This window comes from Schistocerca piceifrons, chromosome 2 (genome assembly GCF_021461385.2).
Source record: "Schistocerca piceifrons isolate TAMUIC-IGC-003096 chromosome 2, iqSchPice1.1, whole genome shotgun sequence".
NCBI classification, from domain to species: Eukaryota; Metazoa; Arthropoda; class Insecta; order Orthoptera; family Acrididae; genus Schistocerca; species Schistocerca piceifrons.
Window position 1 is genome coordinate 965,996,650 of NC_060139.1, and position 20,740 is coordinate 966,017,389.

The window sequence follows — 20,740 nt, forward strand, 5'->3', positions numbered from 1 at the left end:
GATATAGTAGGGGTCAGTGAAGTGAAGTGGAAGGAAGACAAGGATTTCTGGTCAGATGAGTATCGGGTAATATCAACAGCAGCAGAAAATGGTATAACAGGTGTAGGATTCGTTATGAATAGGAAGGTAGGGCTGAGGGTGTGTTACTGTGAACAGTTCAGTGACCGGGTTGTTCTAATCAGAATCGACAGCAGACCAACACCGACACAGATAGTTCAGGTATACATGCCGACGTCGCAAGCTGAAGATGAACAGATAGAGAAAGTGTATGAGGATATTGAAAGGGTAATGCAGTATGTAAAGGGGGACGAGAATCTAATAGTCATGGGCGACTGGAATGCAGTTGTAGGGGAAGGAGTAGAAGAAAAGGTTACAGGAAAATATGGGCTTGGGACAAGGAATGAAAGAGGAGAAAGACTAATTGAGTTCTGTAACAAGTTTCAGCTAGTAATAGCGAATACCCTGTTCAAGAATCACAAGAGGAGGAGGTATACTTGGAAAAGGCCGGGAGATACGGGAAGATTTCAATTAGATTACATCATGGTAAGACAGAGATTCCGAAATCAGATACTGGATTGCAAGGCGTACCCAGGAGCAGATATAGACTCAGATCACAATATAGTAGTGATGAAGAGTAGGCTGAAGTTGAAGACATTAGTCAGGAAGAATCAATACGCAAAGAAGTGGGATACGGAAGTACTATGGAATGACGAGATACGTTTGAAGTTCTCTAACGCTATAGATACAGCAATAAGGAATAGCGCAGTAGGCAGTACAGTTGAAGAGGAATGGACATCTCTAAAAAGGGCCATCACAGAAGTTGGGAAGGAAAACATAGGCACAAAGAAGGTAGCTGTGAAGAAACCATGGGTAACAGAAGAAATACTTCAGTTGATTGATGAATGGAGGAAATACAAACACGTTCCGGGAAAATCAGGAATACAGAAATACAAGTCGCTGAGGAATGAAATAAATAGGAAGTGCAGGGAAGCTAAGACGAAATGGCTGCAGGAAAAATGTGAAGACATCGAAAAGGATATGATTGTCGGAAGGACAGACTCAGCATACAGGAAAGTCAAAACAAGCTTTGGTGACATTAAAAGCAACGGTGGTAACATTAAGAGTGCAACGGGAATTCCACTGTTAAATGCAGAGGAGAGAGCAGATAGGTGGAAAGAATACAAAGAATACATTGAAAGCCTCTATGAGGCTGAAGATTTGTCTGATGTGAAAGAAGAAGAAACAGGAGTCGATTTAGAAGAGATAGGGGATCCAGTATTAGAATCGGAATTTAAAAGAGCTTTGGAGGACTTACGGTCAAATAAGGCACAAGGGATAGATAACATTCCATCAGAATTTCTAAAATCATTGGGGGAAGTGGCAACAAAACGACTATTCACGTTGGTGTGTAGAATATATGAGTCTGGCGATATACCATCTGACTTTCGGAAAAGCATCATCCACACAATTCCGAAGACGGCAAGAGCTGTCAAGTGCGAGAATTATCGCACAATCAGCTTAACAGCTCATGCATCGAAGCTGCTTACAAGAATAATATACAGAAGAATGGAAAAGAAAATTGAGAATGCGCTAGGTGACGATCAGTTTGGCTTTGGGAAAAGTAACGGGACGAGAGAGGCAATTCTGACGTTACGGCTAATAATGGAAGCAAGGCTAAAGAAAAATCAAGACACTTTCATAGGATTTGTCGACCTGGAAAAAGCGTTCGACAATATAAAATGGTGCAAGCTGTTCGAGATTCGGAAAAATGTAGGGGTAAGTTATAGGGAGAGACGGGTCATGTACAATATGTACAACAACCAAGAGGGAATAATAAGAGTGGACGATCAAGAACGAAGTGTTCGTATTAAGAAGGGTGTAAGACAAGGCTGTAGCCTTTCGCCCCTACTCTTCAATCTGTACATCGACGAAGCAATGATGGAAATAAAAGAAAGGTTCAAGAGCGGAATTAAAATACAAGGTGAAAGGATATCAATGATACGATTCGCTGATGACATTGCTATCCTGAGTGAAAGTGAAGAAGAATTAAATGATCTGCTGAGCGGAATGAACAGTCTAATGAGTACACAGTATGGTTGGAGAGTAAATCGGACAAAGACGAAGGTAATGAGAAGTAGTAGAAATGAGAACAGCGAGAAACTTAACATCAGGATTGATGGTCACGAAGTCAATGAAGTTAAGGAATTCTGCTACCTAGGCAGTAAAATAACCAATGACGGACGGAGCAAGGAGGACAAAAGCAGACTCGCTATGGCAAAAAAGGCATTTCTGGCCAAGGGAAGTCTACTAATATCAAATACCGGCCTTAATTTGAGGAAGACATTTCTGAGGATGTACGTCTGGAGTACAGCATTGTATGGTAGTGAAACATGGACTGTGGGAAAACCGGAACAGAAGAGAATCGAAGCATTTGAGATGTGGTGCTATAGACGAATGTTGAAAATTAGGTGGACTGATAAGGTAAGGAATGAGGACGTTCTACGCAGAATCGGAGAGGAAAGGAATATGTGGAAAACACTGATAAGGAGAAGGGACAGGATGGTAGGACATCTGCTAAGACATGAGAGAATGACTTCCATGGTACTAGAGGGAGCTGTAGAGGTCAAAAACTGTAGAGGAAGACAGAGATTGGAATACGTCAAGCAAATAATTGAGGGCGTAGGTTGCAAGTGCTACTCTGAGATGAAGAGGTTAGCACAGGAAAGGAATTCATGGCGTGCCGCATCAAACCAGTCAGTAGACTGATGACCAAAAAAAAAGGATCAACAACATTAAGGCCTTTTGTGGTCTCCTTATAATTACTGGATGGTTCTGCCACAGATCTTCAGTCGATGACCTGCCCTGTTTCCGTCTACCTCAGCCAGTCGTCCATTTCTTACATCCGCATTGTTGACGGGACAATTATTATTAACTAACCTCAAGAAACTAAATATATCCACAGAAGAAATAACAAACAGAGAAAAATACAGAGAAAAAAATCAGGAAACAGAAATTCGAGGAAACACCAAAAGAAAAGAAACCAGGAAGGAAGTGGACAGAAGACAGGAAGAAGAAACACAGTGAATATATGAGAGGTTTTTGGGAAGAGAAAAGAAAGAGACAAAAAAAGTGCCATGAAAATTGATTCAGTTTTAACGCTTTCCTAAATGGGGAATTAACTGTAATAATTATAATAACAATAATAATAATAATAATAAACATTCCTTCTTGCCTTTTTATCTAGAGATTTTGGGCATCAAAGTAATATCTTCTGACTATGATGAATAAATATAATCACGTATAAAGAAAGTAATTTTTGTGTGACATCAAAAGCTGCTACCTAAGCAAATCTTCATTTGCTACCATTTTCGATGGAACTGATCATGATCAAGAGATATAAAATAGTTAACGATAACAGAGCATTTATACATCCACTTCAGCCTTGACAACAGAAAGTTAGAATGGCTATTTGTAATTTTAGTTTTATTATTGACGCCACAGTATGGGCGATGTCACTAGGTTTCTGTACCAATTTTACGTTGGCTGATGATCAACTTGGTCGAAACTCGTAGCAAATAAAGAACTGTTTAAGTACCAGCTACTGATACTAAATAAAGATTACTTTTTTTAAAAACACTATCTGAACAAAAGTATGTGGGCATCATTTAGTGGGCAATAATATGGGATTTGTCCACTCTTCGCCTTTATGAGGGCTTGAACTCTGCAGGAGAAAATTTCAATTAGGTGCTAACCCATTCTTTCCCAAAAGCCGAAAACAGAGAAGGTAGGGACGTGGTACCCTGGAACCTGGAGCGAAGCCTACGTTCTAACTCGTATCAAATGTTTCAGTGAGTTCGTGTCGGGACTCTGGGCAGACCAGTCCATTTCAGCAATGATATTGTCCAGAACCTATTCCGCATGGATGCTGCTTTATGCCAGGGTGCATTATCTTGCCGATACAAAGAAATCATCGTATACGGCATGTTTCTCTACTGTACGCAGTACACAATACTGAAAAATGTGTTCTTACCTAAAGACCACCTGCTCCGACCTTCACTGTTGACACTATACACGATGGTGGGTAACGCTCTCCCAGCAGTCGCCAAATCCAAAGCCTCCCATGGGATTCCCACATGGTATAGTACGATTCATCACTCCAAATTACTCGCTTCCAGCCATCCACTGGCCAGTACCGTCGCTCTTTGCATCACTGCAAGCCTCACTTTGTAGTGTCTAAAGAACCACACTGAAGTGTCAAAGAAACTGGTATAAGCATGGGTACTCAAATACAAAGATACACTCCTGGAAATGGAAAAAAGAACACATTGACACCGGTGTGTCAGACCCACCATACTTGCTCCGGACACTGCGAGAGGGCTGTACAAGCAATGATCACATGCACGGCACAGCGGACACACCAGGAACCGCGGTGTTGGCCGTCGAATGGCGCTAGCTGCGCAGCATTTGTGCACCGCCGCCGTCAGTGTCAGCCAGTTTGCCGTGGCATACGGAGCTCCATCGCAGTCTTTAACACTGGTAGCATGCCGCGACAGCGTGGACGTGAACCGTATGTGCAGTTGACGGACTTTGAGCGAGGGCGTATAGTGGGCATGCGGGAGGCCGGGTGGACGTACCGCCGAATTGCTCAACACGTGGGGCGTGAGGTCTCCACAGTACATCGATGTTGTCGCCAGTGGTCGGCGGAAGGTGCACGTGCCCGTCGACCTGGGACCGGACCGCAGCGACGCACGGATGCACGCCAAGACCGTAGGATCCTACGCAGTGCCGTAGGGGACCGCACCGCCACTTCCCAGCAAATTAGGGACACTGTTGCTCCTGGGGTATCGGCGAGGACCATTCGCAACCGTCTCCATGAAGCTGGGCTACGGTCCCGCACACCGTTAGGCCGTCTTCCGCTCACGCCCCAACATCGTGCAGCCCGCCTCCAGTGGTGTCGCGACAGGCGTGAATGGAGGGACGAATGGAGACGTGTCGTCTTCAGCGATGAGAGTCGCTTCTGCCTTGGTGCCAATGATGGTCGTATGCGTGTTTGGCGCCGTGCAGGTGAGCGCCACAATCAGGACTGCATACGACCGAGGCACACAGGGCCAACACCCGGCATCATGGTGTGGGGAGCGATCTCCTACACTGGCCGTACACCACTGGTGATCGTCGAGGGGACACTGAATAGTGCACGGTACATCCAAACCGTCATCGAACCCATCGTTCTACCATTCCTAGACCGGCAAGGGAACTTGCTGTTCCAACAGGACAATGCACGTCCGCATGTATCCCGTGCCACCCAACGTGCTCTAGAAGGTGTAAGTCAACTACCCTGGCCAGCAAGATCTCCGGATCTGTCCCCCATTGAGCATGTTTGGGACTGGATGAAGCGTCGTCTCACGCGGTCTGCACGTCCAGCACGAACGCTGGTCCAACTGAGGCGCCAGGTGGAAATGGCATGGCAAGCCGTTCCACAGGACTACATTCAGCATCTCTACGATCGTCTCCATGGGAGAATAGCAGCCTGCATTGCTGCGAAAGGTGGATATACACTGTACTAGTGCCGACATTGTGCATGCTCTGTTGCCTGTGTCTATGTGCCTGTGGTTCTGTCAGTGTGATCATGTGATGTATCTGACCCCAGGAATGTGTCAATAAAGTTTCCCCTTCCTGGGACAATGAATTCACGGTGTTCTTATTTCAATTTCCAGGAGTGTATATAAACAGGCAGAATACGGCGCTGCTGCTGACAATTCCTATACAAGACAAAATGGGCCTGGTGCAGTTGTTAGATCGGTTTCTGCTGCTAAAATGGCGGGTTATCAAGATTTAAGTGAGTTTGAACGTTGTGTTATAGTCGGCGCACGAGCGATGGGACACACCATCTCCTAGGTAGCGATGAAGTGGAGATTTTCCCGTACGACCATTTCATGTGTGTATCGTGAATATCAGGAATCCGGTAAAACATCAAATCTCCGACATCGCTGCGGCCGGAAATAGATTCGACAAGAACGGGACCGACAACGACTGAAGAGAATCATTCAACGTGACAGAAGTGCAACTGTTCCGCAAATTGCTGTAGATTTCAGTATCGGGCCATCAACAAGTGTCAGCGAGAAAACCATTCAACGAAACATCGCGTACCCTTGATGACTGCACGACACAAAGCTTTACGCCTTGCTTGGGCCTGTCAACATGGACATTGGACTATTGATGACTGGAAACATGTTGCCTGGAAGGACGAGTCTCGTTTTAAATCGTATAGAGCGAATGGGCGTGTACAGGTATGGAGACAAACGCACGAATCTATGGAACCTGCATGTCACCAAGGGACTGTTCAAGCTTGTGGGGGCTCTGTAATGGTATGGAGCGTGTGCTGCTGATGTGGGACCCCTGAAACGTCTAGATACGACTGTAAAAGGTGACACGTACATACGTATCCCGTGTGATCACCTGCATCCATTCATGTCCATTGTGCATTCCAGCAGGACAATGTGACACCCCACATGTCCAGAATTGCTACAATGTGGCTCCAGGGGCCCCCTTTGTCCCGCAGTTTACTAGTGCTCTGCAAGTATTCTTTGCAGGCATTAAGATCGTGGTGGCAGACCGGTCACACTACCCAGTGGGCAGCGACACCGCCGGTGGGACTGCAGATCTCAACTGTCCTCAGGGATCTCTCTCTCCTTGACCATCAGCGTAATCTGTGGTCTTCGTTCAGAGAAAATTGTGGGAATGATCTGGTTCCATGCATTAGCCAACTGGTACCCGCTATCACGGATCATTACATTATCCGTTTTGAGTATTTCTCCGCATTTGAATCTGATGAAACGTGATAGCTGGTACCAGTCGGATAATACATGAAAGCCCATCACTTCCACCATTTGATCCAGACGAGAGCCACAGGTTACACCAATGGTCAGTGCGAGTGGCATCCCTGAAAACAGCTGAGTTCTGCAATTCCACCGGCGATGGCACTGCCCACTGAGTAGCGTGGTCAGTTTACCACAGTTCTAACGCTTGGTTGGCCGCTGTGGCCAAGCGGTTCTAGGCGCTTCAGTCCAGAACCGCGCTGCTGCTACGGCCGCAGGTTCGAATCCTGCCTCGGGCATGGATGTATGTGATGTCCTTAGGTTGGTTAGGTTTAAGTAGTTCTAAGTCTAGGGGACTCATGACCTCAGATGCTAAGTCCCATAGTGCTTAGAGCCATTTGAACCAATTTAACGCTTGCATGGAATACACACAGTTCACTAATAAACTTCGAAACAGAGGGGGCATTCTTCATCAGTTTAATGGCCCACCTGAAGATGACTGGCAGGTGTCTGATAGAAATGACGTGTAGTAAAGGACAATCAGCTATGTGTTCAGACTTCTTTTCATATATCATGTGTCTCTACTGCTACCTAGGAAACATACCCCAGGAGAATTTTGCTCTCTGAACAGCTGATCGCAAATGTTTCTTCACAGTCACTCACTCACTGTAACGTGATGTTATCGCGGTGTTTGTGTTTCAGTGGTTAATACTTCTACTCGCCAACGTTAATGTTTCATTCCATTAATGTTTCATTCCATTCCATTCCATGATACCCCATATTTTCTTATAAATTTCCTACCATTCTGCCTTTCAGGACTGTACGCATGCTGTAGGATGTTTTAATTGTTGTAACAAGTTAGGCGCCCAAACCAAAGAAGTAATTAAACTTCTTAAGCATGAACAACTGAACGGAAAAAACAGTGCCTTGAAAGGAGGAGAATATAAGACGAACATCAATAAAAGCAAAACGAGAATAATGAAATATAGTCGAAATAAATCAGGTGATGCTTAGGGAATCACGTTAGAGAACGCGACAAATGATTTAGTAGGTGAGTTTTGCAATTTGGGAAACAAAATAACTGATGATGGCCGAAGTGAGAGGATTAGAAGAGTGCTGAATATTAGATGGGTCTTTCACACAAATAGGTGCCAAATAGTCCTAAGGAGAAAAGATATTTGTGGCACAACTTGACTACAAGAAGGGTTCGGTTGACAGGACACATTCTGAGACGTCGAGGAATCAGCGGTTTAGCACTCGAGGGAAATATGGCTTGTAAAAATCGTATAGGGAAACTAACGGATGAATACAGTAAGCAGATTCAGAAAGATGTTGCTTGCAGTAGTTATTCGGAGATGAAGAGGCTCTCACTGGATAGAGTAGCATGGAGAACTGCATCAGACCATTCTTCAGACTGAAGGCCACAACAATAACAAACATGAACGAACGCAGCAGGAACGAATTCTTCTATAAACTGAAAAATCCCAGTGTGCAGTTCCACAAATTAGAACATTCTCGTATGTTACGAAAGTGCTCCAACCACCATGTGATACCTCTATTAGAAATTTCAGACATAAAAATATCGAAGTGATAAGAGATGGGCCTCTAACTAAAGTGGAATAGGACTGGTGAAGAAACCCCAGTCTCCTAGGGACTGCACCACATGATCTGGTATGAGATTATCACTGACAGAGTGGTTCGCCCAGTTCCTGTGAAGGAGTCTGCCACTTCGTACTGGTCATTGGTTCACAGTTCTCACTTATTTGCCGGCCATACGCTGATGAGGTTAGAAACTTTCACTACTAGCATTAGAACCAGAAACCTCATCCCACACTCACTGTGTTGAATGCAATAGTGACTATGATTTTGTTACTTCAGTCCCCCGAGGCAAATGTCCCATAGTGCATTCCTTGCTCATGATATCTGAAACATGATCTCACGCGTGTCTACAGAAGAGAAGGTACAATCTGTTTTTCTTAACTGAAGTATTTGTTTAATTATCCAGCCCCAAACCACTTGCGAGATACAGTAAGTATTTGAAGATACATTTACTGCAAACATTTTTGTCGTTTTCCCTTTTATCTTTATTACATGCAATAACATCTACATATAATAAAATACAAAATACTATACTACAGAAAATGTGTAAAAAACTGACACATAATCAATGCACTTGCTGCAGGGACTGCTAAAACTTAGTGTAATAAAATATGCCAGTGTAGACCATAACGTGCTGCTTCGTTCCCATTTCTCCCCTCGTTTACCATAAAATCTTTTCGGATCTTTCAGACGCAGCTGATGTGAAGCGTTCAGTTAGAAGCATTATTTTTGTGTACACACAATAAATAATAGGAATATGAATGAATCTTACAAATCCGGTGAAAGGTGTGGAATCATGCAAGTTTCTCCATCTGAAAAAACACTTGGTACCCAATTATCCCTCGCGCCAGCACGGTAATGGCAGCAGGCCGCTGGATCTAGATGGCTATGGCGATGACGACGGTGATCGTGGCGGCTGCGGCGAATGTCGGCAGGTCGCGAACCTCGGCGCGGTTGCAGGCATCGTTGACACACTCGCAGGTGAGCTGGTAGCCTGTGTGTGGGAACCGGGACAGGAAGCACGCCTCCTTCTCGGGGTGCCGCAGGTAGCCGCACTCCCGCACGTACGCCTCGTCAGTATTCTTCGTGAAATACACTGCACAGTGTTACACTGCACTCTTTACCAACTGCTGCAGTACGATTGTCTAGGATAGTCTGTTCCAGAGCTGGCCCACCCAGTGCGAACGTCACCTAGCGTCACTCACTAGGAACGGTTCCCAGACGTACTTATACATAAACGGCCTTAATGAAACTACGCAGGTATGTAGAGGGAGCAAAATAATGCAATACCTACTTTTTCGGCCCGCGGGAATGGCCGAGGGGTTCTAGGCGCTACAGTCTGGAACCGCGCGACCGCTACGGTCGAAGGTTCGAATCCTGCCTCGGGCATGGATGTGTGTAATGTCCTTAGGTTAGTTAGGTTTAAGTAGTTCTAAGTTCTAGGGGATTGATGACCTCCCATAGTGGTCAGAGCCATTTGAAACATTTGAACCCAATTTTTTCAGATTTGCCAAATTTCATTTTTAAGGGGTAAAATAGACCCCATAAGCTAATTTGGCATATTAGGTATAGAACGAATATCTTCTAAATCATAATATTTAAAAATTATGTTTCACATAAAGATTGGAACGTAATTAACGTTCTTGAAAACTGTGCAATAAACTTTTCTAATAATATAAAATTTTGCAAAATATCCCATAACAGTTAATTAACTCTGAAAAATGAAAACTTTTGTTACAATGTAAACTGAAGGAGCTTTCACGCCACATACATCCATGTGCAATAAAGCTGGTTTTTGAAATACCATGTTTGGAAAATAAAGTGTACATGGTGTGGTGTCGAACAATTTTCGACATTTCCAATCAAAATATCTAAACGTTCAATATTATTCTGTTTAATTTACTTATTTTTGTTTTATGTTTAAAACTGGCATTTTACGTTTTACATTAACTTTCTTCTGTTTACTGCTTCACATATGCTTATTTTGTTTATAAGGAGGTAGATGAAGTTGAAATGGGAGATATGATACTGCGTGAAGAGTTGACAGAGCACTGAAAGACCTAAGTCCAAACAAGGCCCCGGGAGTAGACAACATTCCATTAGAACTACTGACATCCTTGGGAGAGCCAGTCCTGACAAAACTCTACCATCTGGTGAGCAAGATGTATGAGATAGGCGAAATACCCTCAGACTTCAAGAAGAATATAATAATTCCACTCCCAAAGAAAGCAGGTGTTGAAAGATGTGAAAGTTACCGAACTGTCAGTTTAATAAGTCACAGCTGCAAAATACTAACGCGAATTCTTTACAGACGAATGGAAGAACTGGTAGAAGCCGACCTCGGGGAAGATCAGTTTGGTTTCCGTAGAAATGTTGGAACACGTGAGGCAATACTGACCCTACGACTTATCTTAGAAGAAAGATTAAGGAAAGGCAAACGTGCGTTTCTAGCATTTGTAGACTTAGAGAAAGCTTTTGACAATGTTGCCTGGAATACTCTCTTTCAAATTCTGAATGTGGCAGGGGTAAAATACAGGGAGCGAAAGGCTATTTACAATTTGTACAGAAACCAGACGGCAGTTATAAGAGTCGAGGGACATGAAAGGGAAGCAGTGGTTGGGAAGGGAATGAGACAGGGTTGTAGTCTCTCCTCGATGCTATTCAATCTGTATATTGAGCAAGCAGTAAAGGAAACAAAAGAAAAATTCGGAGTAGGTATTAAAATCCATGGAGAAGAAATAAAAACTTTGAGGTTTGCCGATGACATTGTAATTCTGTCAGAGACAGCAAAGGACTTGGAAGAGCAGTTGAACGGAATGGACAGTGTCTTAAAAGGAGGGTATAAGGTGGACATCAACAAAAGTAAAACGAGGATAATGGAATGTAATCGAATTAAGTCAGGTGATGCTGAGGGAATTAGATTAGGAAATGAGTCACTTAAAGTATTTGGGGAGCAAAATAACTGATGATGGTCGAAGCAGACAAGGAAAGCGTTTCTGGAGAAGAGAAATTTGTTAACATCGAGTATAGATTTAAGTGTCAGGAAGTCGTTTCTGAAAGTATTTGTATGGAGTGTAGCCATGTATGGATATGAAACATGGACGATAAATACTTTAGACAAGAAGAGAATAGAAGCTTTCGAAATGTGGTGCTACAGAAGAATACTGAAGATTAGATGGTTCAAAATGGTTCAAATGGCTCTGAGCACTATGGGACTCAACTGCTGAGGTCATTAGTCCCCTAGAACTTAGAACTAGTTAAACCTAACTAACCTAAGGACATCACAAACATCCATGCCTGAGGCAGGATTCGAACCTGCGACCGTAGCGGTCTTGCGGTTCCAGACTGCAGCGCCTTTAACCGCACGGCCACTTCGGCCGGCTGAAGATTAGATGGGTAGATCGCATAACTAATATGGAGGTATTGAATAGAATTGGAGAGACGAGAAGTTTGTGGCACAACTTGACTAGAAGAAGGGATCGGTTGGTAGGACATGTCCTGAGGCATCGAGGGATCGCCAATTTAGTACTGGAGGGCAGCGTGGAGGGTAGAAATCGTAGAGGGAGACCAAGAGATGAATACACTAAGCAGATTCAGACGGATGTGTAGGCTGCAGTAGGTACTGGAAGATAAAGAAGCTTGCACAGGATAGAGTAGCATGGAGAGCTGCATCAAAGCAGTATCAGGACTGAAGACCACAACAACAACAACAACTACTACTACTTTTTCGGTTTTGCCCAATTTCATTTTTAAGGGGTAAAATAGACCCCATAAGGTAATTTGGCATATTAGGTATAGAAGGAATATCTTCTAAACCATAATATTTAAAAATTATGTTTCACATAAAGGTTGGAACGTAAATAACGTTCTTGAAAACTGTACAATCAACTTTTCTAATAATCTAAAATTTTGCAAAATATCCCATTAAGTAATTTTGAAAAATTAAATCTTTTGTTACAATGTAAATTGAAGCAGCTTTCACGCCACATACATCCAAGTGTAATAAATCTGGTTTCTGAAATACCATGTTTGGAAAATAAACTGTACACCATGTGCTGCCGAACAAGTTTCGACATTTCCAACCAAAATATCTGTTACATCTGCCACAGACGGCCCCTGACAGGCAGACTACACTCAAGACACTCCTGTGTACCATATAACATACACAAGCACTTGCAGGCGCAACCAAGAGGAAAACAATTCTTCAAAACAAACAGAACTTGCTAGAGACTAATGCGAACCTTTTTCTGCAGAGGTAGCCTCACAGATACAGGGAAAGTTGGAGTACTCTGCCGGCTTTATAAGACCAGCGCAGCAGCAGTATACTCAGTATAACGTCGTTTATTGAAACTGACCTACACTTCTCGAACAGTCACTATATACACACACACAAAAAAAATCTGTAGACGACCATTCAACAAGAGCGTCGGTGAGGTCCGTCGGAGTTGGACCTAGCTCGGCGATGAACTGGCTGTACTGCTGCTTTGCTGGCCTTACAAAGCCAGTGGAGGTTGGCGGAGTACTCCAACTTTCCCTGTATCTGTGAGGCGACCTCTGCAGAAAAAGGTTTGCATTAGTCTCTAGCAAGTTATGTTTGTTATGAAGAATTGTTTTCCTCTTGGTTACGCCTGCAAGTGCTTGTGTATTTTATATGGTACACAGGTGTGTCTTGAGTGTAGTCTGCCTGGCAGGGGCCGTCTGTGGCAGACGTGACAATATCTAAACGTTCAACATTATTCTGTTGGTATTACTTATTTTTGTTTTATGTTTAAAACTGATATTTTACGTTTTACATTAACTTTCCTCTGTTAACTGCTTCACATATGCTTATTTTGGCAATAAAGAATAACTCATTATTACAATACAGAATCATTACAATAATGATAATCTATAAATATATGATTAAAGCGTAACGTTTTTTACTCTACCCAGATAAAATGAACAAGATTTCTACACAAAATACACACGGCAGACGACACAAGACAACACGAAATTCAGCAGGATTCTCAAATTGTAGCAGGTGACCTTCTAAATATCCTGATTTGTACAAGTCATTTTCAGAGCAATGGAAAATATTGGTCAAGAGAATTGATTATCTACTACTGACTACAGTTTGATTACATTGTTTGTCAAGGGAAGACTGAGATGATAATCATTCAGTAGAACTGACAAATGTCTTCCCACATTGAATTCCATATATGGCCAATGAATACATGTGTCTCATCGAGCCTTTTGGGATCCTCAGATGAACTAGTTCCCTGTCCTAGCATAAAATGCTACAAACTGTTCTTACTGACCAGAACAAGGATCTAACAATAATACAGATTTTTCCCCCAGACTGAGAAAGAAAACGTTTTTTAAATACCTTTTCACAGCGTCAGATGTTACTTCACCAGACTTCGACGCTGCCACTAGAACATTTGGGGCTTCGAACACAGATTCTCAAATTCTTGTTCCTGACTCTCCATTATTTTCTTTTATAACTATGAAAAGGCGGAGGTTTAGTGAGCGTCATAACTGACGATCCCAAAAGGCACAGGGGTAGGCACAGCCATGGGACATATATTTTCTTCGATATTGAAAGAACTTTGTGAGAAGATTTTCAGATCTAGTTCTGCTGAATGATTATGTCAATCTTCTCTTGAGGGACATTATATTCAAGCTGCAGCCACTAGCACATAATCAGTTCTCCTCGCCAAGGTTTTCCATGTACTCAAATGTGCATTGCACCAATTAGTATATTTGAAGGATCAGTAGCTGCAGTTTCAGAATCCTTTTGAAATTTGTTATATATTGTGTTGTCCATCGTGTGTATTATGTGAAGAAATTGCGTTCATTTTATGTGCATGGTGTAAGATAAGTTGTGTTTTAAACGTTTCCTTACAGATTATCATTATTATCATGATTTTGTATCATAATAATGAGCTATTCATATGTGAATGGTAAACTAAAAAACAAAAATAAAAATGTCAATGTAAAATAATTTGCAACATAAAAGTAAATAAAATACATAATTAGAGTAATAAAGACCGTTTATATATTTTAACTGGCTATAATGAAAACACTCAGGCAGTAAAATGCGTAAATCTCATTTTCTAAAAATGATATTTCAGAAACCAGCTTTATTATCAATGGATGTATGTGGCGTGAAAGCTTCTTCAATTTATGTTGTAAGAAAAGTTTTCATTTTTCATAATTAATGATGTTGTGATTTTTGCAAAATTTCAGGTTGATTATATATTTTTCAAGAACATTAATTACATTTCAATTTTTATATGAAACACATTTTTTATATTTCATGGCTTCGAAGATATTCCTTCTAAACCTAATATACAAAATATTACTTTTTAATGCATTTTCCTCCTAAAAGAAAAATTGAGCAAAAACGAAAAAATAAATATTGCCTTATTTTGACCTCCCTACATACCATTCTGGTTTCATCAAGATCGTTTATTTATTCTTGGGAATGTTCCCTCGTTAGCTCCTTCTCAAACAGGTACAGCTGGTACATGCTACCCACCAGTCATCCTACACATGCGCGAGCTACTCGGCAGCAACCACACACATGTGGCTGACCTGTCAAGTCCGTAGGCTAAAGCCTGGCTGCCTGTACATCAGCTTGTTTTAAACCTCTGCCTATATTAATGTCGGCATAAGAAGTTCTCTGACAGCTGGAGAGGGCTGAGAGAACCAGCTTCCCACCTGCCTCAACCAGTCGCTTAATACGATTTTGTAAATGTGTCTATGGCAATGCTGCCAGTTTTCAGGAATAACCTTACACAAATTCGGCTATACTTGCACGCATGGGTGCCCGGCTGCCTGCTGGTGGCCAGTCGCACTGGAACAGACTGCTCTAGAGAATTTTTCAAAGTGCAACATTTCTACTCAACGAACTCGGTGGGCACCAACAGCCATAGGTCAATTCCACACTTGTCCAATAACCGTCTAAATGGTGCCATGTGCGTGGCACTGGTACGGAAAACCATACAGTGACTAGGACATCTGCTCAGCTAAGGCTGGTGCCGAAAAAATGGGACATGGCAGCGGTGGCCTGCTAGATGTTCCCTCTGTAGTGGACATCTGTCGACCATTCTGCACGGTGCAGCATAGGTTAGCGGGGACCTATACTTCAAATAAAGTAACTTTGTGATTTATTTCTCAACGATAGGAGTGTTAGAGAGACCAGCCAACAATCAATCATGGTTCCTTCTCGATTGTCACATGGTCTCTGTGTTGCCTGTTTTACATGTAATTTTCAGGTCTAGCTGGTTGCACTGCTCCCCACCGCAGCAGTGAGCCAACCACAAAGTTATTTCGTTTCAGCTATTGTACACGCCGGGACCTTCACACCTTCCCACTCAACACTGAATGCCCATTTGTATCATTTTGCTTTGCCTTACTTTTCCTTTTCATAACTGCCTGTGTAACAAGCCAGGACAGTATTCATAAAAAAAAGTGCCGAGTAATATATTCTTGGAATCGAATGGATTATTTCCACACATGAACAGCAAGAACCGAACTGAATAAGTGAATATCTAATTTTTTATAGCTCCATTTTCAAAAAATGGTGTTTGCCTGAAACTGACTAATAAAGATCTTTCTAAAAGCTATATTTTAGAGGTCTTGTCACTTCAGAGACGCATCTAACACCAACAAGCAATCTGTCATCACTATCCTGACATTTCCTGAAATTCCTCCACATATTTGCCCAACTGCTTATGCCTGATCAAGTCTATATCAATAACGTTTCTCTGAGTCTCCCTCTTCTCTAACCGACAGTAAACTGAAATTCATGCTAGTGTTTCTCCAAGTTATCTTTTCCTGGAACTGTGTTGAGATACAGGAAGCAATGAAATGAAGGGAGACACCGACAATCATCGTGTACTGTACACCACAGCATTCGGATAGAAGTGAAATCAATGCAACAGCATGCTATGAACGTAGTGCCATTTAGATGGTGCCCTGACAAGTGTGAAATAGGCTTTATGATTTCTGTCTGCAGAATGAACCTTTGATTTTGGCAGCAGAAAGTTGTATTACATACTTCATCAACCGTAGACAGACGATTTTTTCTGACTGGAATAGGGTTGGGGGGTAGGGAGAAATAATTAATGGAGTTCCACAAGGATCAATGTTAGTTCCACTACTGTTTCTGATATGTGTAAATTATTTTTCTTTTAATAGACAAAAAGAATTAATTCTTTTTACAGACTACATAAGTAATAATCAGTTCCAGTAGACATATAGCAGAATATGTAAACTTTGATAGTCAAGTTAAAATACCTAACTCCAAAGAGAAATTTCTAAATAATGTAATTTAACTAATTATTGACTTTGTCTCTCATAGACTTTGAAACAACGCCACATATTCAACTCAGCACACAAAAGCGCACAATTCCAGAAAAATGAATTTAAAAGCATGGACAAGTGTTTCTAGGTATCTTCAAAACTTTTGGGTGCACATACTGGTGACAACTTAAATATGAAACGTAAACACATGTTTGTGCATTTTAATCAACTCTGATCAGTCACTTCTGCACTTTGTGTCGTTGCAAGTACTGAGGGGAAAAATTCTGTATAATAATATACCTTGCTCATTTGTATGCAGTAATTCCATATGGAATTACACTCTAGGGTAACTCATTCTCACGAAACAAACTCGTCGTTACACAAAAGTACGCCACAAGAATAATATCTTATCCTCACCAATGCCTGCCACATAACCAAATGTGGTGTTAGGTATTGTAGCTAGACCATCAAAGTACAATACATACTGTCTCTCAAGAAATTTAGTGTAGATACTACATAGATTTCAAAATGAATAATGATAAAAATAATTAAAACTCTAGAAGAAAAATGACTTGATTATTCTTAATTAAAACTCATTTTTGCTCTGAAAGGAGTGAATGATACTACTAACAAAACTTTTGATTAATTATCCATTATCACTGAAGCCCAAACATTAGCAAAGTTAAATTGTAAAGTAAACTTCAGTTCCAGAGATGAGCTTTTATTCACATTCTTGTAGCTGATTTAGTGCAAAACCTTACGTACTCAGTAATGTTATTAAATATTATTTTTATTATTTGAAACCCGCTATAAATTGTCAGCATACAGCTATAGTTAAATACAATTTTAATTACTAGATTGTCCATTGACTCGTCCCACCTTATTTCGAGATATTGTGCATGTTATCTGCGAAACACATAGCATACAAACTAACTGCTAGAGTGATGTGCAACTACGAAGATAAGTTGTGAGAAAATGCACAGAAGCACATAGCAGTGCGCTACACAGTATGTGTTGGGGTAGTCGTTAGGTCAATTTTGTCTCGTGAGTCTAAGCTGGACTGACGACCTTTACCAGGATTACATCACAAAAATAACACTGTCCAGAATGGATCCCAGTGAGGTGATGTTTTCTTTAACTAAAGAGTAGTACAGCACGTCCACAATTCGTGCACATGCACCACATCACAAGGAGTGTGTCGATTATGACCGCTAAGTCGTCATACCTACCAGCTGTGAATGGGTGTGGCTGGGAAACCATTGAGAACAGTGCATATGTTATCCTTCTAAATTTTCATATTACCACCAGCCAACACATATCCATTTTCTCCTGAAGAATCTTGTATATGAAAATTTAGTGCTCTGAACGATTTTGAGTAAGAATATCGATGTAAATTTGTTGTCAGTTTTACACTGCAATAGAGCAGGGCAGTTTGAAATGTTAGCAGTTCTGATGTGTGCAGAACCCTGAATGTAGCCCATCCCTATTACCTACACACGTTTCAAACATGGATTATGAGAAAATGAGTGGAATTGTGCGATTTGGTATTAAGTAATTGGTTCCTTAATGTTACCAAACCACAGTTACACAAAGATTACTAGGATCACTTTCCTCTGACTTGAAGCCTAGCGATGTTCTTTCATAAACAGAAGCTCCTACATGAAACCACCAGGCAGATTAAAAGTGTGTGTTGGACAAGGATTCGTATCCGGAAAGCCTGCCTTTCGAGGATAATGCTCTGACCGACTGACTTTACAGGCTTAATTCACGACCAGATATCACAATTTTTACAATGGAGAAATGGTTTAGCCGCAACCTAATGGATTAATGGATTTTTTTGCAGAAGGACTCTTTCACTCTGCAGCTTATTGTGTGATGTTTCATAAATTCATGACTGATACATAAGTATAACGTTTTCCAAAGGGCAGTTTGACCGACGGCATTACATTCATTAAAACGAACGCTCTGGATGGTTGTTCAGATTTTTATGCAGGTGAATGATGATATCTGGCAGGTACCTAGCACAATAAAGAAAGGAATTCCTCGTCGTTAATATCCCCTCTCCCACAATTCCTCGCGCAGGAGAACGAAGAATGATTTTGAAAAACTTCGTTAGATTGACATGTTTCCAATTGAAACCTATAGTGATGATCTCGTTTATTTAACATAGCCATCTAGAATTTATTCTAACACTTCTCAATAAATAGCTGCATAGGTAACTTATTCATAATCTAGTTAGAGTTATATGTCGTATTCACAAGTCTTAAGCACGTGTCACTTCAAGCGCAATAGAAATTGTACACAATTTAAGCGAATGATTTGACTTAACACTGTTTTACAACCGTCTGCTCAAAATGTTATTATGTTTAATGAAGCATTCCGTGTTCTAGAAACGCTTCTCTAATGTCAGATTGCTACTTACCGTACCCACGTCTCTAGACAACCCAAACGGTCTCAGAGTGGAGCGGGAAGCATATTTTAGGCGCAGCAGCTGTCACGTTTTCTACTGAATTCATATTTAGATCAGTGAACGTATTGCAACTCCTTAACTTTATTTCAAATAATTTTTATTTTAATGCATTCACGTCACTATTTGTCTTACTACTGTTTATTGCCATTGTATTCGGGAAGAAGTATTTATGTCTGCATTGTAAAATACACTACGCACGGTAAGGGTATATGAGAAGTTCACTGCTTGACAATTGATAAGGTACAAAAACATTGTTGGAGAGTAATAAACACAGGCAACGATGGACGACACCAATCACAGTACGTACGTAATAGATTTGTATATATAACGGAAAATGGTACAGATTTCACCCCATGCGAAAGCAGGATAACTGGACAAAAATAACGTTCATGTTTGACACAGGTCAGACTCCCAACGTAAAGGTCGACACCGGACTCTTTGCAAGGAATATGCCCTCCTCGGACACTTATGCACATTCTGCATCTGTTATTCATGCTGACTACCAAACTGCTGAAGAGTCCTTGGGGGATATTGTGCCAATCCTCTCTCAATATGATTTTCAGTTCTAGCAAGATTCCGTAAGGGAGTGTTCGTTGAGAATCACATCTGCCAAGAGCATCCCACGCACGCTCTATAGGCTTTAGGTGCGGGGAGTACGCAGGCCATTCCACATGTTCAATATCTTGAGTGCCCAGTGCGTCCGACGACTCAGCAGTCCTGTGTGTGCGGGTGCGGGCATTGTCGTCCATAAACAAAGTCGGGGACCACCGCAACCCTAAACAGTCTGACATGATACAGAGTAATCTACCTGCAATACCGCTGTGCTGTCACGATATCCATTACCAAGGTATGCAGCGGTGTTTGGCCATTCTGCATGAGACCTAGGCCATACCCAGGATCATCTGTGGCGTATGACGTGTCCCCCCCCCTCTCTCTCTCTCTCTCTCTCTCTCTCTCTCTCTCTCTCTCTCCCTCTCTCACTCTCTCTCCACGTTACCTGGTGGCCGGAATCACTTGCCACAATGTAACGCGATTCGCGGAGAACTTCATTCTGTATCACTGTTGCTGACCACAACCAACATGCCCCTACACCAACGTACTGTTTCTCGACGATGGCGTAGCTGAAGTGGATTTAACAGACTTCCGAGCATGCAAACTAGCCTCATTTAATCGTTGGGAAATGCTTTTGGCAGAGACACATGTATCGGTAGCGGTCGCAAGGTCTGCAGCGATCTGCCCAGGAGTGGGATGTCTGCCCCTTTTCGCCACCAGGGCTACGTATCCTCCTGAGGTGTGAAGGTCCGTCTACGAGCACCCTCACTCTCAGTAGCCTTTTCTAATCGCGAGATGTCACTTTTGGACACACCCATTACTGCGGCCACTGTAGAGACGCTTTGGCCAACTTCGAGCAGTCCAGCTGCTCGTCGACGATCGCAGACACTCTGATGATGTCTTGTAAACATGTTGCTATACCACACATGATGTCGCACTAACGGTTTCCACATAACCATCGTCGAACACCGTATTGCACTAACTGGAGGATACATAAGTATCGTCTGGGCACAGG

At 42.0% G+C, this 20,740-nt stretch overlaps 1 protein-coding gene across 1 annotated transcript in view; it reads right to left on the reverse strand.

Moving 5' to 3' along the window:
- Nucleotides 1-9,292: 9,292 nt before the first annotated feature.
- The window catches only part of LOC124776024, a 173,668-nt gene continuing 162,220 nt past the window's right edge, over nucleotides 9,293-20,740 (reverse strand). Inside the window, exon 3 of the mRNA XM_047250864.1 lies at nucleotides 9,293-9,510. Within this exon, the coding sequence (XP_047106820.1) occupies nucleotides 9,293-9,510 (218 nt within the window). The remainder of the gene's footprint in view (nucleotides 9,511-20,740) is intronic.